The following is a 25,757-nucleotide window of genomic DNA, read 5'->3' as shown; positions in this document are numbered from 1 at the left end:
AGACTGGTGTCTGAGTTGTAAGCTCTTATGGCTTGTCTACCTTTTCTGATATTTCATAAGGACAGGGTGTCCTTGCATACTAATCCTTCTTTTATGCCCAAGGTGTTTAATGAGTTGCCACTTGGTCTATTAATCTATTTTCCCCCTCTCTGCAATCTGACAGTGAGATGGTTCTGCATACCTTAGGCATACGACATCTCAGATTTTATTTGGATAAGACTAAAACTATTAGAAAATCTGATCAGTTGTTTGTTCCCTTTCATACTAGGTCTTTAGGATTGACTGTTTCCAAGCAAACTGTTTCTATTTGGATTTCAAATGCTATTTCTTTTTGTTACACTTTTCATTGTGAGAGCCTTCCTTCTTCTGTAAAGGCTCATTCTACTGGAGCTGTGGCTTCTTCTGGTGCTTTTTTTCAAGGGCTCAGACACTAATTGCTTGATGCACCTACCTGGACTTCTGTGCATACCTTTACCAAACATTACAAGTTGAATGGTATCGCCAGAGCTAGAGCTGGTTTTGCTAATGCCATTCTTCATGGCTTCTTAGAAGGCTCTACTGTTGCTTCCTCCTCCCAAGTTTCTTCTTGAGCTTTGGCACTCTCCTTCATAGTAATTAATACTGCAGTGGTGAATGCAAGGACATAGTACAGTTGTGTAAAATCTTACCATAATGGCAATTGTCCTTGCCTTCGCCGCTGCAGTATTCACTCCCTCCCTCCATCCCCCTAGTCTTTTTTTTCCAGGTGCTGTTTGGTTTTCCTTGGACTGCTGTTTCTACTGAGGCAATCAGTTCTGAGACGGTACACCTGAAAGTCACCTTTATGCCCTACGTTATGTGAGGAGTGTGTAGATGATGTTCACCGTACCTTAAAGCAACAGTAGACTTTGGCAAACTGGCCGGACGATGAGATTCACGGCAGGGAATCCCATATAGTAATGAATACTGCAGAGATGAAGGCAAGGGGATCTACTGTTATGGTAAGATTTTACACAACTGTACTTTTTCAGCGGAGGCCTGGGGTGAAAAGCTCCTAGGTATTACAAAACATTTTAAGAACAATAATTTTATAATCCTCAAAAGTAATACAAAAAAATGTACAGTTTTAAATAATTATACCAAACTGAAATGCCCACATCCACCAACCCTGCTACACAGAAGTTAGGAAACTGCATATTCATACTGTCAATTCGTTTGATTGTTAAGATACAAGTTGCTGGTGTATTAAGTTCTTTGTTGGTGTACATTAATAATGGTGCTTTACTGCCGCACATTATGCCACTACTAAATTCTACTAAATCTGTAGGCATTGCCACCAGATGCCCAGCTAGATGCTCTAGACTTGTCAGCGAGCAAGGAATTTGCTCTTTATTGCTGCTTTACAGGGTACAGTTTTAAGGCCTGTTCTACACAGAAAATGTGCTTTCTGGGCAAAGCCTAAAATAATGGGGGGGGGGGGAGTACAAAGGCAAGGCCCAAAAAATATTTACAGATTTTATAAACTTAGAACATGATTTGTTAGCATGCATTTTTCTTAAGGCTATGACGTCTGAAACTCAAATGTATGTCATTGTTTACCGATTTCAGTCCTTAATGTTTTGCCAGAAGAAAACCACACATTTCATGAGGAACAGGCCAAAATTACCTGTACCCAAGACCTATCTTGATGACCACCTCCCTCTAATTGTTTTTGAATGTAATTCCAGAAAGTATGTCCAAATAATGTTTTTCATTTTGTATCTTACCATACTGTTGTTGTAGTCCATGCCTTATTCCCTTGATAGCTGCCCCCTGCACATCACCAGGTTGCTCCCACGTTGTCTGATCTCTACCTACTGTTGTTTTCCCCCCTCCCCTGCTTTTTTTCTGCACTACCTTATCTTGCTAACCTCTGCTACTGTTGTTTTTCCCTGCTGTTGTTTTTCTCCCGGCATTCTATCCTCTCCTAGTCTCTCTCTTCTGTGCCTCCCTTTTATAGTTCTTTTCCACTCTCTCTAGGCCCCTAATACATTTATTCCTACATGCTCTCCCGATAGTTTTTTTTTTCTGGGTTTCTGCAGCTCCAGCTGGTGTGATCCCATACCTAATCTCTACGCTGCTACTAACCTCCAGTTTCTTTTACACAGCCCATTTCTCTTTCTCCTGCTTTATATGCACTGTCTGTATATACTTTCACTATACTTGGTGTACTTTTTTCACCCTTCCACTTCACTTGCCTTTGCTTCTATTTCTACTGGTTGTTTGCACTGTAACTCTTTTTATTTCATTTGTCTGATATCTTATTCCTCCTCCACCCTCTTCATTTTTTACCCTTTCTAGTGCCTTTTACACTTATCGTTTTTGTCTTTCCTGCTCCTTTTCCTCTACCCTCCTCCTGCTGGTGTTTCTGCTATACTTTTCCCATAATGCTTTGCGGCCTATGAAACCACACGTGAACTCTTCGCACTCCATCTTTGTTTCTCTGTTCCTTGCCCTGGACACGCACCCCTGATGTGCAGCCGACTATCATTTGGTTAGGACTGACTTCCTACACAAGACCACTGGCCTGCCCTGCTAGAAACTACCTGTACCCAAGACCTATCTTGATGACCGCCTCCCTCTAATTGTTTTTGAATGTAATTCCAGAAAGTATGTCCAAATAATGCTTCTCATTTTGTATCTTACCATACTGTTGTTGTAGTCCATGCCTTATTCCCTTGATAGCTGCCCCCTGCACATCACCAGGTTGCTCCAAAGTTGTCTAATCCTCTACCTGCTCTGTCCCCCCCCCTGCATTTTTTCTGCACTACCTTATCCTGCTGACCTCTGCTACTGTTTTTTTTTCCTGTTGTTTTTCTCCCAGCATTCTATCCTCTCCTAGTCTGTCTCCTCTGTGCCTCCCTTTTATAGTCCTTTTCCACTCTCTCTAGGCCCCTAGTACATTTATTCCTACATGCTCTCCTGATAGTTTTTTTTTCTGGGTTTCTGCAGCTCCAGCTGGTGTAGCCCCGCTCCGTTTGCTACGCTCACTTCACTCCCCTACCCTACCACATTCCTACCCACCCCATATCAATTACCTTTATACTATCCTGTCCCTCCTCATCCTGTCCAAACAGCCACCCGCATTTCACTTCCTGTCTACCCCTAACCCCTCCACACACTATCTAACCACTAACATTTCTCCTTCCTGCTCCTATTTCCCACCTCTTACACCATCACTACTTACTTCACTTCCCCAAATCCAACCTATTTCTAATATCATAATCCCTTCCACACACAAAACCCAACCTTAACATGCTACTTTTATACCTCCTATTACCAATCCTAACTCTACTTGCAAATCTAACCTCCTATCATGCTGACCTTTCCCAACCTTTTCTATCCTTTCCTACCACATGTACTAACAAACCATCCTCTCCTTCCCACCCCATCTTAATCTCTCCATCTCTCTTTAACTTCACCTTCCATTGCTATCACAAACTCATTATACTTGACATCTACCCCCTCTCCTATAAACCCAAGCCAAAATTTCACCACCAATTTTTTTCAGCGTCACACCCTACCTCAGTCCCCAGCAACTTACTACTCGCTGGTGATATTCACCCAAATCTAGGCCCACCCTCCAATATCCATAACCCTACACCCATAAACAGCCCCACCATCCCTACATCTTCCCCCCCACCCACTACCAACTCTACCTCCCTTAAATCAAACCTCACAGTACAAACACCTTTCTATCTATGCCCTGAATATACGAAGCCTCACTAATAAAATCTCTGAACTACATGCTTGGATAGCTCATACCACCCCTCATATCACAGCTCTATCTGAAACCTGGCTAAAACCAAACATAACAAACAATGAAACTCTGCCATCTGGTTACAACATCTACTGCTCTGATAGACTCAACAAAAAAGATGGTGGTGTTGCCATTCTCCATTCAAATAACCTTAATCTCTCCACCATTCCCACACCTATTCCCGATTTCCTCCCAGCTGGACTCATCATTCTCAATTGCCTTCTAAACCCACATAAGGCATTTGTCATTGCCTCCATTTATATTCCCCCTGGTAATAATATTCCAGTCCTAGAATCTATCCTCTCCTGGTTCTCTCACAACATAACCCACGAAACAGTCATCTTAGGAGATGTTAACATAGACTGGGCCAAACTTGCCACTAACTCCTCACAGCTCTCCATAAAATAAGCAAATCATCTAAAAACCTATTGTAAAGGAGTATGTTCTCATAAAACCTAGATGAAAAAATAAAGGTTCTTTCCCATGCTAGTAAAACAAGATTAGCAAACACTGGGGTGCACCTGGCCCCCATTGCCACTCCAGAACATTGCTGAAACATTTCACCCTCAAACTTTATGAAATTGTTGGAAAGTACAATTTCCATCAAATCACGCAAAAAATTGAGTCTACCTTTGTCTATGGTGTGGCTCATGTTCAGACTATCGTAGAACATCTCCAGTCCTAAACCATGGGGGATAACAGAAAACAAATTGACAATGTCTGCTTATTTTATGGAAAGGAGATGAGGCTGGAGCGGTTGAATTTGTTCAATATTTAAACACCACTACCAGTTTTTTGAGGTTCACGCATGTATGGAACAAAGATAGCATTAATTTCTTGGATATAACAATCTTTAAAGACAATGGTGGGTTGTCGAGCACTTTATATAGGAAGGAAAGTTACTCGAATTCGCTATTACATTTCAAGAGTTGCCATCCTTATCACCAGAGGAAAGGGGTCGCCAAGGGCCAAATGGTGCACATCTCTAGATTGATTAGTGATGAGACGTTATTTAAACAAGAAATTTTTAAGCTTATTGGTATGCTTATTGATAGGGGTTACCCGCTTAAATTGTTATTAAGTTTAAAGAAGGAGGTTTTTAGGAAAAGAAGTACAATTTATTCACCTATTCTTTTGAGTGTGCATGAAACTGATGGTAATAAATGTGAACAAGCGGTTCCTAATCAGATAGAGTCTTTTGGACCATGTTTTGTTTTGAAGTTTAATGAAAAAGCAACGGAGATTACCTTTGCATTACGAAAGGCATGGGAATATTGCCTAAGTATTGGCACAAAGGAGATTTTAGGAACTCATCCTAGGATAGTATTTAGTAGGGGTGACAACTTGAAGATTATATTGGAAAGGGATACAAGGAATAGAGTATCCAGGATGTCAAAATGTGGATGTTGTAGAAGCTGTAGGTTCATAGCTGAGGGCACGTATGTTTCTGTGAAAGGCTATCACAAATCATTGCCATGTCCGGGCAAATGTAATTGCAATACCAAGAATCTTGTGTATATCGCTTCGTGTATCACCTGCGAAGCGTTTTATGTGGGAATGACTACGCGTAGGTTACGTGACAGGATCACTGAGCATGTCAGATCAATTAGAAATAAGGATCAACACAATGCCCTATACCTTCATAGTAGTAGATGTAGTGGATTTAATAAGTTCTTATTTTTTATTATTGATAGAGTTTTTGATGAACAGGGCGGTGATATTACTAATAGTATGGCCCTGTTGGAAGTCTTATGGCAGCTAACATTGAATGCATTGAGACAACCTGATATTAATGATTATATTTCAATTAAACCTATTTTAAAACAGAAGGCAAGTTTAGTTTAGTATAAGTTTTATAAAATGAAATAAATTCATTCAAGAGATATCGTCATAATTAAGAATATTTATATATTTTTTTTATATTTTATATTAAATATTAATTGTTATTATGTGTGATGTATTTATTTAGTAGTAGGGTTTATATGGTAGATTTTGATGCAATAGTCAGATTTTTGTGACATTTAATACAATATATATATATATATATATATATATATGTTTTTTGTTTTTTAGGTTTTCATTGTGAGTATGAGTTTAAATTGTTTTTGGAGGGAAATTTATCTATTATTCTATTATTTCATTATTCAATTGTTGTATCATTTTGTTGGTATAAAAGGTCACAATGGAGTTTACACACTGACTCTGAAGAAGCCAATTGTTGGTGAAAGCGCTTTGTCAGTGACTGCCAATAAACTACCTTCATTTTACAGCTTGGTGTTATTGCCTGGTTCTTGGGGCAGTTTTCGTGTTCCTGCTTTTACATTTGTGCCCTGGTTTGGGATTTCTTGTCTTTTGTTCATGTCATTATTGTACTCTTAACTGTTATGTATACGTTATCTCTCTGTCTCTAATTGGAGCTTTTTTACTGCGGTGGTGGTGCTGCGGTAGCGTTGTAGCCTCACAGTAAGACGTTGCCCTGTTCGATTCTCAGCTAAAGCGTCGTCTGTGTGGAGACATGTGTGAATGGGCTTAACCTTCGTTGAAGGTTGCACGTCAGGGTTGGCAACTCGGCAAGTAAAAATCTACTGCCAATCATTAGCGGTCCGGAGTTCCGCTGTGGCGACCCATAACAGGGAAAAGCCGAAAGACACAACAACATCTGTAATTGGAGCTTTTCTCCTCCGGTTTCCACTGAAAAAGGGCTCCTTGCCCAGCTGGACTAACCCGGTTAACAAATGTCAATAAATAAATCTGGACAGTTGTGCGGTAACCAGTCTAGATTTACAAAGCTAACTGCACACGATAAACTATCGTCTTACAATATAAATTCAGCAGAGTCCATTATGTTGCTAACCATATGTCTCGTTGTCAGTTCTTTGCAAATGAAGCTTAACCATCTCTACTTAATTGGAGTAGGTGATTCATTTGGTTTTGAAACGTGTGTTCCGTTCTCGTCTTTAAATCTTATGTCATGCTGAAAAAATCCATGAGCACGAGTGATGGCTATTTTAGTTTGGTATCCATCTGCCTGACTCATACTGCCAAGCAGAATGCATTAACACTGCTACACAATGAGTAGGGTCTCATTTTTGTTATCTTAATGACTCAGCTGATCGCCGTCGCACTCGTTGCGTGTGTCCTCTCTTCCACCGCTTCCATGCTAACCCGGGTGGCCCTCTCGGACAATTGTAAGGAATCACGAAACGAGCGCCACCGTGTGTTTATAAGACAATAGTGACTACAGGAGGTGGGACACTGGCACAGTACTGCATTCTGGGGGTGGCTCACCATATGGGCGTAACTCACGCCACTCGTTCTCCTCTCTGTAATCGGAGGCCGGACTAGACGTCAGGGGCACACAGTTGTTCAGCAGTAAGGATATGCAGCCTGAAAGGATGGGTACTTTGTCACGTACCGGGAACTTGTCAGAAGAAAGGGAGCCCCTGAGAAGGAGAGTGATGTTCCTCTAGTTGCTGGCAGAAGAAAAGACACAGGCTAGCAGTAAGTTCTCGTTTGGAATTATAACACTACAACTGAGCTGACTTGCAGAAGTATTTGCAGAGTTGACAAGTGTGTATACTTTTCGTCATCGTTCCTAACTTTCGTGGGGCAGAACTAGCCCCTTAGGTGCAGTACAAAGGAAGAACAACTGTTGAATGTTGTGTATATGCTGTTCACGCATATTTAAATGAAAACAGGTATTGTACTTTTACTTCGCACTGAAACGGACTTCTCACTTTTACGAAGTATCTTTGCCAGCGTGTTGTTAAGTTTGTGCTTCTGGCAGGGAATGGGAAGATCCAAGCGAGACTTTCCTGTTGTGTCCGATGATTATGGAATCCAGGTGGACATTCAGCCATGCAGAAATACTGCGGGTTCTGGAATTCTCTTCAGGTTTCGAATTTTGGGAGAGGTCGCACATCGGGACTCTCAGGGACGATATTCGGTCCTGCTGGGTGGGCACATACGCACCAAACTCATTTTAAGTGGCAACGTGTGTGCCACTAGTGTAAAATGTGCTCTTGGTTTAGAGAGTTTGTTGTATGTGGCCATTGAGCCTCTCTTCCCCATTCTCAAGGAACGTGAGGGCAGGTCCCTGTTGAAATTGTGCCTGAGGTCCCCTTGGTGTTGTGGGAGACCGCATCCTGGTGCACCGCGACAGGCAACAAGGGGGTGGGGTATATCGAGGAGGTAGCATTTGTAACAACCCAGTGATATTAGTGCCACAGTAGTTCGATTTTAACTCTGGGGAGGCGAGTGTCCTTAATTAGTAAGTGAAACATGATTACCTTTTGCTTCTTTTCGATTTCCTCGGGCACTGTGGCATGCACTCCAGCCGTGTATTGGGTCGCAGTGTCTCAGGTTGCTGTTCTTACTGAAGGCGGATTGGAGAGTATCCATTCTGTTCACCTGGACCCTGGCTATTAGTAATTCAGGAGTGACCCGGTGTCACTGCGTAAACCGCGATTTGTTAGTTTGGATAGCTCCCCCCAGCACACTAAGTCCCTGGATACATACGTGACAACTTGTTGGTAACAAGTCTATCACTGCATTAGTTGTCCAGCTGTTTTGTAGCAGGAAGAGAGGCTGATCTGCACGTATCACGGTGTGTGTGTGTGTGTGTGTGTGTGTGTGTGTGTGTGTGAAGCCGAGGTTACCACTGAACAATGGTGTTGGACGCATACTTGGAGAAGTCTTGCTAGCACCAGAACCACAAACGGGAGTCTTATTAAATAAAAAATATTCTGTCTCGAACTGAATATGTAAAATTAGAGGATCGCAAAAAAGGTATATGAAATGAAGTGTTTTGTGTATGTGTGTGTGTGGGGGGGTTAATACTTAATTGCACTACTATGTAAAACTGTATGTATGTGCGTGTGTGTAGACACATCGTATTACATACACAACACATTCGCTATCTACCGGTTTAATTCACTGACACTCGCTATATTCGGGAAAAAATAACGCTAATTAAGCACAATTTCTTTGCAGAAGCCGCAACTCGCCCATTCAAATGTTAAGCACTAGACACAGTTTCCTTAAGCTAGCCCTAACCCTTTTTGTTTTCCGTTTCCATAGGTTATGTTCGAAACGCAATATTTTGGATTGCTGTGACTAAGAGCAATGGATAAAAGCTTACATCTGTCCGAAGCAGAAACTGGACCTTCTCATAATGTGAATACAGCCTGCTCCAGTGGCATTAGATATTCAGAAATGCAAGGTGTTTTCACACCACCATTGAGTGTTTCGGACAAAGTTCCTCCTGTAAAGGCTTGTTTCAAGAAGAAGCAGAAACTGCTTGCTGCCAATACGCTAAGAGCGTTGGAACCTATTATCAATAGTTTGTTGCGGTCAAATGCATTGGTAGCAGCACGGGATGGGGTGTTTGTTCCCACCACACCAGTTAACAGTCCAAGCAAACTATGTAAGTCAGGTGTTCAAAGCCAGTCAGGTCTCACTGAGTTGTGCTCCACAGCAGGGAAAGATGGTAGTTCTTTTGTGCCTTCAGACACCACTGTAAACAGTCCCGGACACATGATTCATACTCAGGATGTTTCTATGATTCCAGAGCATGGCAGTCTTCATGAGGTACAGTCTTACCAGTCACAGACTGATGTTCCTTTGGCACCTTCTGATAGCATCCCCTTTCAAGATAATCTTATACAGAGTAATGTAATATCAACGTGTCCTTCTGAGGCTTCTTCTTTGCTTCCAGACCCCAGTTGTATGACCCAGTCAGCTTTGGGACATCAAAAGGTCAAATCTGGGATTTTCCATGATAAAACAGAGGAGGCATCCCTTGATCTTGTATTTGACCTTTTAACTCAGTTGCAGTATCACACCCATGCAGGAGATGGTATTGAGATTTGTGTGGAATTTCTTCAAGGAGTTTGTGTTTATGGCTATGACTGCATGAGACATCATACTGTATTACCGTATCACTGGCAGATCCGGTGTTCAGCAAGTCAGACGTGGAAGAGTGTCCCAGATGAGTCTCAGGAACAGTTGGAGAGATTGTATTGCAACCCCGAAAATGACAAGATCCAAGTCAAGTACCAGTAAGTCTAATATTGTGATCATTTTAAGGTGGAATTTCACGCTACCAAGTAAAGTAATAATTGTTTTAATGTTTTGCTTGCACTTTGAGCTTTCTGCATGGTACATTTTTCTTTTCAGGTTGCATGAATGGTTAAAGTTAACAGAGAAATGTGGAACTTGTAGACAGAATACCTTAAGTGGTTAAATGACATCAAGGTAGATACAGCCTTTCAGATGGTTGCATCTTAAACCAAGAAATCACAGTACGAAATTAAAGGGAGACACAGGAAAGCATGACTGCAGAGATGTGAATGAAACATGTCTAAAAACAGCAGGGTAATTATAGAAGTAGTGGGGAAGGAATTAAAGCAAAAGAAACTGAGCTGGGCAGGTAGGTAAATAAGCAGAGGGAATAGGTTGGGTCATATTTTTTCAAGGCATAGTTCTAATCTCTGTGTGTCTTTGGAGATTGCTACAAATGGTGGCCTTTATTTGTATGCAGCTGCAAATAACTGCAAGGTACCATGCTTGTAATCTTGCATTTTAATCTTGAGCGGTGTGACCTCAAAATTAGTGGTGGGGGTATGCTGTCCCACCCCACTGCAAAAAACAATGTTATTTTTATGTGCAGATGGCACAGTTGTTTTTTATGTTGTCTTGCAGTCATAATGATATTACCTCCTTGCTGCCAAATCTTTCAGTTGTCAGCGCACCTGTGTAAAGCAAAACAGCAAATATAACTCAAACCTTAACCAGCAATTAATTAATGAATATATTTATCTTGAGTTATAACCTAAGTGACCTGTTCATAAAATAAAATTACATTTTATTTTTTGTTTTTCTTATTTGGAAATGTTTATATTTATACTTCACCCAAGATATTTTGGTGGCCATAATATAAAGTAATAGCGAGTGGGTGTTACGTACAGTTATGTTGCTTTTACACACACATGCAAGGTGAACAATGATAATGAGCCACAAGAAGAAAGAGTGGTTTGTAGTTGGCACCCACCCACACACTCTCATACAGACACACACATACTTCTTAAAGGGCATGTTTTAAACATGGTTTTGCTACTGACCAACCATTGTTTTAATTTAAAACTACTTTTAGAAGTTTGTTTCCTGTTATGATTAGCCCAAACCAGTAAACATGCCTCATTTGTCACCAGTTTCTTTACTGCATATAGGTTGGGGCACCAGAATGTCAAAAAAAAAAAAAACATTCGGAGACTACAGATGAGTAATTAACAAAGTCTGTGTATGATTCTCCTACTTCTGGGTCGCTGCACTGAAGATCAGCAGTTACTTCCCATTTATCAGCTGCTGCATGTAGTACATTTCCTCTTATTTCCCAAATGGCAGTTGTACGTCCTACACTGCTGGTCCAAGTCTAAACAGAGAATAGTCATTAGAGAGTATTTCTTTTGCTTCCAGAGCTAATGACATAATTCACAGCTGTTTACCCATAGCTTAAATAGTTAATAAGGCAGTCAGTGCAGATGACCCAGCTGCATGTTTTGTTATTTTAACTCTCATTGTTTCTCATGCACCGTTAGATAATGTGACCCAAGCGATGCAGTCTGGTGCTTTGAATAAACAATGAAATGATTCTGCCCAAATTATTGCTGCTAGAATTCCACAACTGTTATGTTTCCGGATGGCTTACATCATACATCACAGTTCACTTGTTTGAGTAAATTTTCATTCGGGTACACATTTTCTTAGAGTGTTAGGCTGTAGCATGTAGCGTTTTATCATGAAAGCGATAATGTAATATTTTGAGCATATTACCCTCTACACCAAAATGATGACAGGAACTTTGACAGCGAACTGTTTCAGAAGTTCAAGTGTCTGTTTAGTAAAGAAGGAACTAAACCAAGCCCTTACACTTTTCCATATGCACAAATTAGCATCTAAATGCAAACTGTAACATTTACATATGTGGTCTTTTTTAGGTGTATCCCCCTTTGAGACCTTGTGCTAACACTTAATAAGTTGTATATGCCAGCATGGGGCAGATTGCCCTCACCAAAGCCATGCAGACTTGGAATGCAATTGATGGATGGTGAGCATTTCCCATGCTCCCACTGTAATATTTAAATCTTACGTACTGTTGGAGCGGCCCCATATGTACACAGACAGACACTAGTGGATCATGTGTGAAGTCACACTACTGGAACATGAAATCAATAGAACTGCCAATGGTTGGTACACCAAACTCAAGAAGAGAGATTTGTTCATGCTAATGTGTTAACACTTTGTGGTAATTTAGTTACACATGACCAGGTGATTGTGTAATAGACAGGTATCCTCTATTGGATTAGTTTCTCTACCATACATTATCCATGGGACCTATGTAACCATGAATTTGATTAAGACTGTAACTGGAAAATGAATTAAAGTTGATAGCACTGTATTGGCGTGATGGTTGTCAAACACTAGAGCTCCACTTGTAAAAGTTGCATTTAGTTTACCTTTAAAGATCAAGATTAATGTGAGTAATGATCTATATAATTGTATCCAGTTATGACATCAGTTAGGTACTGGCAGTAAGACTGTAAAAACTGCCCTTCATAATTTGTTTCTACTTGTTATGTGTCATCAGTTTGCTAACATTATATTTTAGCCAGTGGTAGCATTTCATTCTACCAGAACAGTAAATTTTGAAGGTAAGCAAGCAAAAGAAAAAAAAAAACTTAAATTCTATCAGGAAATATCGCCAATTCCTACATTCTTTGTTTAACAGCATGGTGATCCTGTGTTCCTTTCCATCCAGTGCGTGTGTGTGTGTGCATTTGCATTTTGTGTGCGTGTGTGCATTTGCATTTTTTTCATTGTCACTGTCACTCTGTTCCCTCTTCTTGGCTTGTAGATGGGGTGATGTTGTGTTCCCTAGCAACAAAATGCAGATAACACCATGCTCGGCCCTGCCTGCAGGCACAAAACAATCCACAGCAGCCCAGGCTTGGCATGGTTACTGTATTATTTGGCTAAAGTTATTCATTTCCTTTGGTCAGACAGTTTACTGACAAAAAGTTAAGCAGCTTTGAAACACCATAAGAACATGTTTTTTTCAGCACCTTGCATGATCAGACAGGTAACACAGTTGGTGGCAACCAGCATGCACTGGTTGTTTCTGTCCTTTGTTTTGTGCACCCTTTACATAGCGCATTATCATTAAGTTCTGTATCCACAATATAGTCACCATTTGGAAGAATATGTTTGTAGTTTAGGTGGCAGTTATTACCACTTAATAATTCAATGTAGAGAATTCACAGAGCACAGTGGGAACTGAGCGTCGGAAATTGTTTTATAGTAGCAGCTTATAAGAAGAAGACTCGGACCACTTTAGTCCTAGAATGAGGGGGGGGGGCTTAGGTTACCCAAGCTCTATTAGAGGCAGTTATAAAATATTTGTCTTCTTAACTATTTTGGTGTGGCCACTGGCTATACTTCTCAACTGTCCAGATTTTTGCAGAATATCCAGATTGTTGCGTCATATTTTGGGTTTGTTTCTCATAACATTGTGGTTTTCTGGCAAATCATTGAGGACTGAAGTCAGAAAATAATGGCAGGCAGTAGAGTTTCAGACTTCATACCCTTCAGACAATTCATGCTAATGCAAAACCTGTTATTCTATCAACTTTCTAAACTTGTAAGAGCAATATTTAAAAGGTGTCCCTATTTTGGGGCCTTTGTACCCCCATTACTTGTGGCTTTGTCCAGATTTCTTGCTGTAAGAGGTTGAGAGGTATGCCACTGGCTGCCAAGAGAATAGTTTACCTTGGCAGAAGTTTTTTCTGTCCTTTACATATTGTTAATTTTAGGCTTATGCCATTCCTTTTCTGTGCCTTCACTTATTGGAATATTTTTATTTATATGTTTTGATGATCTGCATGCAGTGACTTTTCTGATATTCTTAAGTAGCTTGATAGATTTCTTGATGGACTGTGTGGTAAAGGGAAGTACAAAGCAAAAAATGTGCTGGTGGAGTGAGGTGTTTTCTTGCAGTTAATTATTGCGCAACTGATGTGTGAGGTGCTGCATAAACACCCGCGGCAAAGACTAATGAGGGACAACTGAGTTACATTACTCTGGGGAGTACATTAACAATTTTTTATACGATATCTTACTAATAATTTCCACCCCGTGTTTAAATAGCTCGTTTGCTTTTATTGAGTTTAATTTTCCTAACTAGGTTGGTCACTGAAGCTATTGGTTTCTTTCTGTAGGGGTGACCTGCAAGGGAAGGTTAAAGAGATGCTGGAAAGGCACGTAGTGAGAAAGTGGTAGCAGTTGTGGTTCTTACAGAATTGTTAGTAAATTATTAATAAACCTTAAGTTTTGAAATGTATTACTTTTTTTTCGTTCCTGATCTTTGCATGGTAACATGCACTGGGTGTAATTGCTGGCTTTTAGTGCGGAAGAGGGAGTCTTAGTCTGGTTGGCTGTTTTACTCAGAATCATACATTGGTAACAGAGACTGTGAGAAACAAACTCAAGTTAGCATGGTGTACACTTTTTGTGTTTCCTTAGTTTAACCACTAAGATGCTTTACTGGCATTTCTGTTCTTTTTTGAACTGTTTTAAAATACAGCTACATCTGTGTACACAAGTACACGAGCACCATTTCTTTCATTTTTATTCATTCTGTTTTGCCTGCAGTTCAGACCTAAACTTGTAGCTGTCACATACTGTTCCATATGGTGCAAATAGCTGCTTTCATGCATGTTAATGTAGATAGTTTTCTTGGTTTTGTCATTTCTGGAATCTCCAGTATTTGAGTGAGTCATTTATAACAGCTGGTGATTGCTTTTATCAATTAAAGACCAAATAACTTGATCGAAAGAGAAATACTTGAGCTTGAAGCGTACTGAAAAGCTTTACATGAACCCAGAATGATTTAAACATACTGTTGCATATGGGTATAGAGATACTGGCGTGTCTCGGCCTGAAAGCTAAGCATGAAAGTGGGAAAAGACACCATTCCAAAAACAGGTGCATCACATTCAGAGGTAAATCAGGCTTGAAAATAGGAATCTTCCTCCAAAATTGGGAAAGCTGAGAGGTCTAGCCAGGTGTAATTTTCTTCTGTCACTTTTTTTCTGAATAGATGGTCAGTTCCCTTTGTACAACCTGGACTGAGCCTGTAATTTATCCTGTTTGATAGACCTCTACCCCCAGTAAACAAACATAAAGACCAGACAGATTTTTGAGAGAAATGGCATTTATGGATGACACTATGATCTGTCTTGGGCAGATTGGCTGCATATCCGCGTATTGCTTTTTATGCCATCACTGCCATGTTACAGGGAAGATGAAAGAGGAGAAATTTGCATTCCATATTGTAATAAATAAACTGTCTGCTGCTACACTTTGAAAAACATCTTGCCTATTTCTGTGCTTCAGTTCATATTTTATATATATTCATAGCACCTAATGCTTGGTGTTTAGGTTACATGTTCAGTGTCTTTTATACCTGTTGCTTGCTACCACCTGTCATGTCAGAGTCAATGTTGCAGACTTGGAATTTGCAGCATTACGTTACTTTATTTTCTTTTTTTCTTTTCCGTGGTTTGCATCTCCTGCACATAATCCCTCTTTGATGGTCCTAAAATGAGCAAAGCTTTCACTTTCAAAAGTCATTGAAAATGTGCAGGTTGTACAGCTTTCAAGGAGGGGAGTATTTCTGAACTTTGAACAGACTCTGTCGTGCTCAGTACCAAAATGTGTCATGGATTTTGAGACATTTTGTTGCTTTCATTTTGTGTTTGTTTTAAACTCACTGCTTACTCCAGCTCACAAGTACTATGGTTCAAGTTACTGCTTTTGAGATGCATCCTATATTGCATTGCAGTCTTGAGGGTACTTTGTAAGCTAGCCTTCTCCTGCGTTATTCTTCCAGTCACCGTATTTTTATGTGATTTGCATTACAGTGGGCAGCATATCACTGGCTGTAAAAGTACAAGTACAGACCTGCCAGCGACAGCTGAAGGCAATCGCTGAAGTGATAAACTGAATATGTATTTTGTTTTGAATAGGCGTGGGAAGTTACTGTTTCTGTACTTTGAGTAGACAAAAACAGTAAAGTGGTGGGTTATGAATAGTAATAGAAGTACATCTTAGCAACCATGATGACACTGTCTACCTTTTTATTGTTCTTTTTGTAAGTAAAGGTCTGCTGCGTGCATGTGCAGCACATGCATTTTAAGCTGTTAGCATGACGTTTTCAGCATTGTATGAAACATCATTTTAGATTGTGGGTATAGAACCAAAGGAGCTGGCAGTGTCAGGATTATCAGGGTTATCCAGTGCTCATTATTTTTACCACAGTACTACACTGTTAGCCTAACTCAGTACTCTCCTAACATTGAAGTCAGACCTGAGGTATCCTTAAACGTGAAAATGTTTCAGCACAGAGAATCATAATGTAAGTACATGTAGATCAGCTTTTTTTTAATTTTTCCATCCAATTTCTAAACCACTTTTCCTGGTGGGGGTTGCAGTTGTAGCAAGCTGAACAGGGCACAAGAGACTTCTGTATCCCCAGCAATCGTTTCCAGTTCCTCAGTAGAGAGATATAATATTTTTTCCATGTCTAGATCACCATGTGGCCTCCTCCCACGGGCTGTGCCTGGTACACTAACTACTTCATTAGTGGAGGACATGTCTTCTGATTCAAGAATTCCTCACTTTGTTCCTTTCTTCATCCAAAAGTGTTCCCAGATTAGGTCAGCATTTCTCCACCCTTGTTGAGAACAGCCTTGGCAATGTCTCGCCTTCTAAGCTGGGGGGGGGGCAAATGTCAGTTTGATGCTGACACTGTACACAGTGTTCTTTAAACACATGCATTTGCATGCGTAACCTGTCCAGCAACATGACAGTAAACAGAGTGGAATGTGTACCTTTTAAATTGTTATAGTCTCTCACACATGTGTACCTGTTATGTTTCCATGCATGCATGGTGGATCCAACTGAGAAACATTCATAATGAGGTCTGCTTCTGGAGAGGAGTCTACATGCAAGGTTGCAGTAGCCCTTGTTGCAATCGTACGCATGTACGGGTGGCTGTATTACAGAGAAGGAAGAAGAGGTTACTCTTGAGCATAGACATAGGAGGAGCTGTCAAAATGTAAGATGTACCTGAAAGTGGACAGGAAGGCTGCCACAAAAAGCCATTACTGTATCAAGATCAGAGTGGAAGAAGCCAGCCATTAAAAGAATGCAACACTTGACTGCCCACCGAATTCCACCATAGAAGAGGAGTTTAGTTGCACTTGTGCATAGCTGGTATTGTGCCTTAGTGAGTCAATAAACAGCTATCTGTACCATTGACAGACAGACATACATCGAACAAGCAGTCTCAGAGGATATGGTCCAGAGTATGTATAAAAAATATGCACTCTGTCTGTGTATTTCATGAAAATGAAAAGGAAGAGGACATTCTGTTCCAGACATACTATGCATCATATGGTTTTAGTTTTTCATTTTTAATGTTTCCTTCTGAGCTGAGGAGTTCATGCATAGGGATATCCAGGACAAGGGTGAGATGGTTCTGGTACTCCTGCTTCAGCTAACCACGTGGACCATATTTTGGATATGAAAAACTTGGGGATGTTACTGTTGGATAGGATCTTGCTATCTAAAAGTAATGTTGCGAGATAAGATCATGTATTGGAACACATTAATTTGTAGTTCTGTCAAAATAGGACTGTTGAGGTCCGATTTTAGTTAATTTCTGTGGATTTGCTGTTTCTGCTGCTTCTTTACTGCGTGTTGGATTTTCATGTTGGCGTTTTGTCATTTTGATTTTATTTATGTTGCCTTGTTGAAATTTTTGTTAGATGTTTGTGTTTAAATCTTTACTTTAGTATACATTTACTTTTGTTGAAGGAAAGTGTTGCAAATGTGATGCAGGGACAGGACTTTTTGTTCTTGCAAGCTATTTATTCTTTCACTATAGATTTTTGATTGTGAAGTTATTATATGTTAATAAGAGAATGTGTGTGTTCCCTGCAAAAAATATTTTTTGTCAGAAAAAGGCAAAATCGTCTTTCAGTGTTATTTGTTTAAAGGTAGTGATTTCAGTGAAACTAGATTCAGTAAAATTACATGAGTCTTGCACACCAGCAGTGACAGCACATGGGGTTTTGGGGTAGGAAGACAGTTAGAAGATGCTGCCACTTGTCTTCATCTTACTGTTCAGCAAGAGTGAGGTGGCCTGTAGTATAATAGTGGACCGCCATCTAAAACGGGCAGATGTGTATGGGGGGGTATACACGAATTCTGAGATTGTGGTATCCTGGAGTATCCCTGTACTCCAAGTCAATGATCTCAGAGTTATTTATACTGGGTGCAGCAGGGAAAAGGTATAATAGCAAATTTTAGAGTAAGTTTATTCTTGTGTGCAAAGAAGCTTGAGGGTGTGCTGTAGTCTGTACCATCCTGCGCTGTGCATCTCTGCTGCTTGCCACCTTTTGTAGTACCTTTGTTACCTTACCCAGTGTGCTGTTATTCCATCATTGCTATCAGAAGTGAAATTCCTTGCATGCACGTCTTTAGCCCCATTTATCCCCATTGTTTAGCACAACCAAAGACATTACCATCTGCATGATTTTGTTTGCTTCTCATGAGCTGTTATGTTTTCCCTTCCAGAGCAGGTTTGGTGTGCCCCCCCACAAGCTTTGTTAATAGACAGTGATCCTAATCACATGATCTTTGAAGATTCCATGCAGGATTTCATGCTCTGTATCATTGTGGCGTTTTACTGTAATGCACATGTAGTAAGTACATTTAATACTGTCCGAATACCCCTGCTTACAATCTGTCCTGCTTTTAAGTACCATGTCCTGTTTTGAAGGTTATGTCTCTGTAAAGTAATAGAATAAATCTATTTAAAAGTCAAATCTTCATTGGAAGCCCGTGGAGGAATGCATGTCACTTTGTTCTAACAAAAAAGGAGTGTCTAGAAATGTGTTGTATCTCATCAGAGTACAGAGAAGTGTAGAAAGCACATGCTCCATGCTGTAAATAAAATGGATGGTTCTAGGAATGGAATGAAAAAGTGTATTCCTTTTTGTACATACAGTAGCAAGTTCTTATAAGGGACTCAAATGGACCTGGTGAAGGTGAATGCAATGGTTTTATTTATAATTCCCAACATTTGTATTAAGGATTTCTTGTCTATAGGAAAGTGGAATGGAAAACGAGAAAGAGACAGACTTTTGTAAGAGGAAACAGAATTGCAGCTCTAAATATACCGAGTAGTGTATGATTCTCTGGCTTCTTTGTGCTGCTGATTTATTTCTCTGCCTAGAGAAGCACTTGTTTCTCTGACTGTTTCATTTACAGCATGTAGCCCTCATTTAGAAGATGAATTTCTGCTTTTTCCCAGGCAGACTTTATATATCACTTCAGTTCTTTTGTTCACAAACTTTACTTTCTCTAGTCGGCAGAAATCTTGCAGGGTAGTTTCTTTTCCCATTAATTGGTATCAGTACATTCTCTGCCTTTTACATAACTCACATCAGTTCCAAATTTTGCCTCATATTCTTGATCTACCCCATTTATAAATGTAATGATTTTCTGCTGAATTACTGAGGATTACAGTGAATCAGTTCATCCAGACATTTTTGTTCCATGTTTTTCTTTTCTTTTTTTTTTTCAGAAAATACGTAAGTGAATTAGAGTAATATTTTAAAAAACAAATCTCTGATTTTTGGGACTTGGTCCGTCATTTGTGGCTTTATCCCTGTCTATTGAGCAAAGAAGTTGAAAGGTATGGTTTGTTTTGACTAGAATCTTTCCTGTCCCAGGGCTTCCTCTGACAATCTGGTAATTGAACATTAGTATCTCAGTGTAATATCCCCAGGGCCTGTCCAATGTACATAAAATCCGAAGTTACATTCTTTGTTAGCATGAGTTTTTCTACATTGATCGGCCCTGGTTCCCAGCTGAGTACACTTTGCCCCCTCCATGAATCCCTTCAGCATGACATATCTTTGAATTTAATATAGTATGCTTGATTTTATAGAGACAAAAATAGCAGAGTTAACCAGTGTGTCGACTGAGAGAAACAGCTGTCTCAGAAGTGATCGCCCATTATTAGGGTGTTTGGTTGAACCCTAATATTTTCCAGTACATCAAGAAAAGACACAATTTGGATTGCAGTTTTGCCCAGAGTTAGTTGCACTTGCATAACGTCGGATGCATTATGCTGAGCAACTAGCCTGGAGGTGTGGATATCCTTAATGAATATTGACACACCTCCGCCTTTGGTGTTCCGGTCCAGGTTACATGGCCGGAAAGTGTGGTATGAGTTATAGCCTGGTAGTGCAGGGGTGCTGTCTGGAGCCTTGAACCAGGTCTCAGTCACTGCACAGATATCAATGGTCTCCATTTTAAGGAGTGCCACAAGTGAGTGCATTTTGAGATTTAGACTTCTAGCATTGAGTAGCACCACCCTCAGTTTTTGCTTGCCTGTTCTTGTTACGGTGGTGTATTTGTCATTTGAACATTGCCTAAAAAAGGCACTATAGGGGCGGCAAGAACCTTAGCCAGTATCCAGAATCACAGGGGTGACAGGTGCAGGCCATCTCTGACAAAGCATCATGGTCTGTTGATAAGATCATCCCAGGCAGACAGATACTGGATCCATTTAGAATGACACCAGAAGCTTAGCCAATTGTTGAAGTCGATCATTTTGTCCTTGTACTGCGGTATCATTCTGAGTGATGGCAGAATGCTACTCAGGGCTAGGGTCATATGTGATGAGTGTGGTGGGGTGCAAGTGTTTACCTTCTCCTCTTGACTGTCAAGTTCAGTCTTGGTTAGAGAGAGCTTTACCTCCAGTTTGGCTAGATAAGTGCATCTCTCACAGGTTTTAGTGGTGGGTGGTAGGAAGAGAGGGTTGTCTGTGTACATGAGGCAATTTCTACATTGCCCCAAGATGCCCATATTCATCAGATAGACAGGAGAGAACACTGGGAGCTGACCCTTGGACATGCCTGAATAAAAAACTATTTTCCTCTAGATAAGTGAGGAAAGTGAGTGCAAGAGCTGTTTTTCTCTAAGCAAGTGAGGAAAGTAAGTACAAAAACTGTTTTCTTCTAGGTAATTAGGAAGGTCGAGTGCTGTAGTAATTAGTAGCTTTTTTAGTGCTTACAACAAGTTCTGAAAAAGTGCTGATCACGAATAAGCAAATTCAAGTGCTAAAACTAAGAATCTGTATCTGGACTAAACTAGTTACAGGAAAGGGGGAAAAGAAGTGCAAATGTGGGCTTTTAAATCAGAAAGTCGAGAGAGATGGAAAAACTGCCCAAACGGCCAATAACTACAATTTCTGGGCCAGAAACACTCCTTATGTGGTAGATAGGTTACCTAGTGCTTACCACTCCCACTGATAAGCTAGAAGGCTTCCCTCCGACACAGAAAGCTTGGGGGGGCTCAGAAGTTTACATACAGTCCTGGATACAGCAAATCTGAATCTGGACTACACTAGTTACAGGAAAGGTAGGAAACAGGCTTATATTTTTTTTTATACAGAAAAGTAGCTAAAACAGCAGTAAAAACAATTCAAATGTAGTGCAAGCTAGCACATTTGAGTATGTAGCAATGTTGTTAGACCAAACAGTGTAAAAAATTAAGTTAAAAATGACTAAAAACAAGTGCAGAAGGAATCTATTAGATAGAATGAGGTAAAGATGGGACTGGGGGGAGTGTCCCAGATCAAATCTACAGTGGGGGCCGGCAACTGCAAAAGCCTCCAAATTTAAACAAGACAGAAATAGGGTGGGTGGGTAGAGAAAAACAACACCTTCAGCAGAGAGCTGAAAAACTATACAGTGAAGCAAAAATAACAGTGCACAACTCTGAAGCCAGCCAGCAGTGATATAAATTTAGTTAAGCAACAATTAACAGTACACAACTCTGAAGTGCCAGAAAAATATACTTAGCTCTGTGTATCTCCAGATAGTTTGAAGACCACTCTGTCAGGACACAGGAAGGCTCCGGCAATGATACTCCACCATTAACTGGGAAAACTACTCCTGTACCAACTCCTTCGCTTAACGCTTTTTGGAATTCATAAATTCCAATGCCCTGGATCAACTTATCCACACCCCCACCAGGGGCAACAGTAGCCTAGACCTAGTCATTACCAACTGAACGACCGGTGTTCCACACCTGAAGTCAACTACTCATTGGTCAGATCCGACCATAAGCTAATCACCCTAGATATCCACATCCCACCCCCCATTAAGGAAACCACGGTAAAAAAATTCTCCAAAGCCAACTTCTTGCTTCTTAAGACAGAAGTGGAGAACTTCATGACACCCATGCAGCTGGACAATGCAGTTACAACTGCTGAATCCTACACAAATGCACTCTATATGCACGTACACAAGTGTGTGTATTGTGCTATCCCAAACAGAATCAAGACGCTATCTTCCAAAAAAAAGGAAGCCAATCTTGTGGTCCCCTGCGTAAACAAACACTACAACAGAAGGAAGAAACTGTCGCAAAAGAGAGTAAAATCCTATGAGTGAAGGAGCTCCCTGGTCAGCCACAGTAAGAAGCTGAGATCCCTTATAAGATCATCCAAAGCTAGCTATGAAAACAAAATCGCCACTGATTCTAGGGACAACCACAAAGCATTCTATAGCTATGTCAAGAATCTCAGTGGCAACACCCAGATCTGCTCTGAGTTACAGCACAACGGCACGAAAATTACAGAACCAACTGATATTGCCAACATCCTGGCAGATAGGTGCAGTGCTGTCTTTACCCCCTCTCACCCCCTAAAGGGCCCATATCTATACAGGAAGAATGCAGAGTCCCTGTAATCACAACTACGCAGGTAAAAGCTGCACTCTCTGAAGCCAAAAACACAGCATCCATGGGACCAGACAACATCTCAGGCTGCGTTTTACATGAACTTCAGAACGAACTGGCTCCCCACCTAAGCACCATGTTCAATTATAGCCTCACATCAGGCGTTGTGCCCACTGAATGGTGCACAGCAACATTTATCCCACTCCACAGAGTGGGAACTATCGCCCTATTAGCCTGACGAGCCTGGTCTGTAAGGCCATGGAACATATCATCATGGAACTCATAAACAAAGACATTGGTAACCTCCAAACTCTGGACCCCACCCAGTTCGGGTTTGTGAAAGCCAGATCATGCCTCCTGAACCTGATTTACTTCTTTGAGCAGTCACCAAAGCCGTAGATGAGGGTAAGGTGGTTCACATAGCTTATCTTGACCTCGCCAAGGCTTTCAACACCATCTGCCATTCTGGAAGTATAGCTAAACTCACTAAACTAGCTATAAATCCCTACGTCATAAGATGGGTTGCTAACTGGCTCACTGACAGAACCCACACTGTAAAAGTTGCAGACTCCAAATCTGACTTCAAACCAGTGACAAGTGGAGTATAACAGGGTTCAGTCCTGGGACCTCTCCTGTTTGGTATCTTCTTCTCTGAAGTACAGGCTAACACAGAAGGCCTTTGGCTAACGAAGTTCACAGATGACTGCAAACTAGGAGCCATAGTCGAGTCCCCAAATTATGTGGACATCGTATAGAAGGGCCTCACTGAGACAGATGGCTGGTGTCAGAGCGATGTCGTCAAGCTTAATGCCAAAAAGTGCATTGTCATCCCCTTTGGTAAAAACTCTGTACCCATGAACTACCACATAAGTGGCAGTCTACTTAATGTCGAATGTGTGATAACAGACCTTGGGACCCAGATGGACAGTAGTCTCTCCTTTGGTAATCACATTGCCACAGTAGTCAGGAAATCCTTCTACGTGGCACACCACATCACAAAAGGGTTCTCATCCAGGAAAAAAAGAGGTCATTGTTCCCCTCTACTCGACACTCATTAGACCCATTATAGAGTACAATGTCCCTTTTGGAATGTACCTCACAAGACGTGCAGCAGCTGGAAAGACCACAGAAGTACCTCACAAAGAGAATTACTGGCCTCATACAGATGCCCTACACTGACCGTCTCAAAAAACTCTAGCATATCGCCTACTCCGAGGTGATCTCTGCCTAACATATAAAGCTATGTCAAACCCAGAGCTGTTGGACATGCTACACCTAAAGAAATCCCAAACTCTCCGAGCTACACACTCTAGGGACCTAGACCTTGTCACTACAATAATATCATCACTAATCTTGCATGAAGAAAGATGCAGATGTGGGTTTTGAAATTACACTTTGGAATGTTTAAGTGAATTAAAAACATAGGTATGTAATGTGCATGTATGTACTGTATTTATAAACGTTTGCATGTTTCTCACTGAGCTTTCCTTTGAATGCATATGGATATTGGATTGACTTTCTCTTGAATGTCTCTCTCTGCTTATGTATGCAGTCAGTCTGGTTGTTTTCAAAATGCTGACTTGCCAGTATTATTGATTAAGATTAGTCCCTTGCAGCCCTGTACTACTGTGGAGTCAGAACAGAGCATGTGTGTGGAACCAAGGTAGTGTGTCTTCCCAGTACATAAAGTTATAGATCTGGATAATATTGAGTAGAAGTGGTCACATTTTCTGATGAACTTGGTTTTGGTGCACAGTTTGATCAGAGGCAAAACCTGGAATATTGATTGTTCATATACTGCCTTGACTTTGATACCGAATGGTGCAGTGATTTGAACCATTATACCTCCAAATAATGCCAAGTAGGGTGATAAGTCTGTGCTTAATTCCCCAACTGTACCCGCTGCAGCATTTTTTCCCTTCTTCTCTGCACTGCGTACTTAGTGCAGGGGAATTACCAGTATAATGATCTAGCAGTAGCAGCATGCATGTTGTCTCACTTCTGGTTTCTTACCTTCACTTTTCCTCATTAGCTTTGTTGGTCTTTATTACAAGGGCCCCGTTAATCAAAGGGGGACCCTTGTCTATGTAGCACTCTGATAGTGAGACTTTCCTGTAGGGGATACGTGTGCAGTGCTGTACTTCAGGAACTTTGTTGCCTTGAAGAAAATCCAAGAGTGAGTGAAAATTTATTTGCCGTTTTGTGACTTTATTGTTAGGCTGTTTAAGACCATCATATGTATCTAACTTAAGTTCTCAGTATCATAACCTTTTGGATCCATACCTTCATTTGACATGTGAAGTTGAAATGTGTGAGAGGGTGAAGTTTAAAAACAGTAGCAAGGTTCCTTCCACAAATCTGACTAAATAAGTGTAATTCTTCACCTTGCCAGCTTACAGGAATTAATGTTCAGTGCTGCAGTTGTTGACCTGATATTCTTGTGTAATACCTTTGCTTAAGTGCACTTGCACATTGTGAGGAACTATATTTATGCACTGATATGTTTATTGACATATGTACGCCTACTTCTCAGAATTTGCCGAGACATGATGTGGCTGTAATTCCTGATCTGCTTTTGAAACAGTGCCACACCAGGGATTTCAGTATGACTTGTTCGTATTCCCTGCATGTCAGTGTCCTGGAATCTTTTTCTCCTCATATTCTATGACTTCCGGTTTAACTGTATAAGTAGCCGGCTGACGTGGACAGTTTTGCTTGATTCCTCTAGTTCTTTCCCACTGCTTAGTGTGAAATGACATCAAAACTAGTTTTTCTTGGCATTTATCTTTGGAAATAGGTTTTACTTTTTCCTCTTTTTGCCTTGTGAAATCATGTTGACTTGGCATCTTGCAATGGTTTTGGGTCAGAAAAATAGATTCTGACTGCATAGATTAGCTATGGGTACTGGACACCCCATTGAACATACACTATGCCAACACTTTTGGTTGACACCATTTGGTTGATGCGGACAGATGGTTTGGTGTATGAGATCAACAATCCCTAGGGATTTACAATCTTGGAGTTGGTATATACTAAGCAGGGGGTATGTGGGGGGTGCAGGGGGGTCACCCTTGCTAGTGGTTTAGTCCTCTCTGGGGTAATACTC

General features: G+C 40.7%; 1 protein-coding gene across 3 annotated transcripts in view; it reads left to right on the top strand.

Annotated features, from left to right (window-relative positions):
* The first annotated feature begins 7,117 nt into the window (after positions 1–7,117).
* The window catches only part of LOC122801033 (TCDD inducible poly(ADP-ribose) polymerase), a 156,929-nt gene continuing 138,289 nt past the window's right edge, over positions 7,118–25,757 (top strand). Inside the window, exons 1-2 of one of the 3 annotated variants that reach the window (XM_044070493.1) lie at positions 7,118–7,279; positions 8,858–9,837. In XM_044070493.1, the coding sequence (XP_043926428.1) occupies positions 8,903–9,837 (935 nt within the window). In that variant the 5' untranslated portion in view covers positions 7,118–7,279; positions 8,858–8,902. Of the gene's footprint in view, positions 7,280–7,304; positions 7,477–7,510; positions 8,567–8,857; positions 9,838–25,757 lie in introns of those variants that run through there. The other 2 variants (XM_044070494.1, XM_044070495.1) reach the window with 2 other exon arrangements.

The sequence above is a fragment of the Protopterus annectens genome, chromosome 4.part1, assembly GCF_019279795.1.
Source record: "Protopterus annectens isolate FY-2018-M chromosome 4.part1, PAN1.0, whole genome shotgun sequence".
Lineage (NCBI taxonomy): Eukaryota > Metazoa > Chordata > Ceratodontiformes > Protopteridae > Protopterus > Protopterus annectens.
Note: the sequence above shows the minus strand (reverse complement) of the source record. Positions and strands in the feature narration are given on the sequence as shown.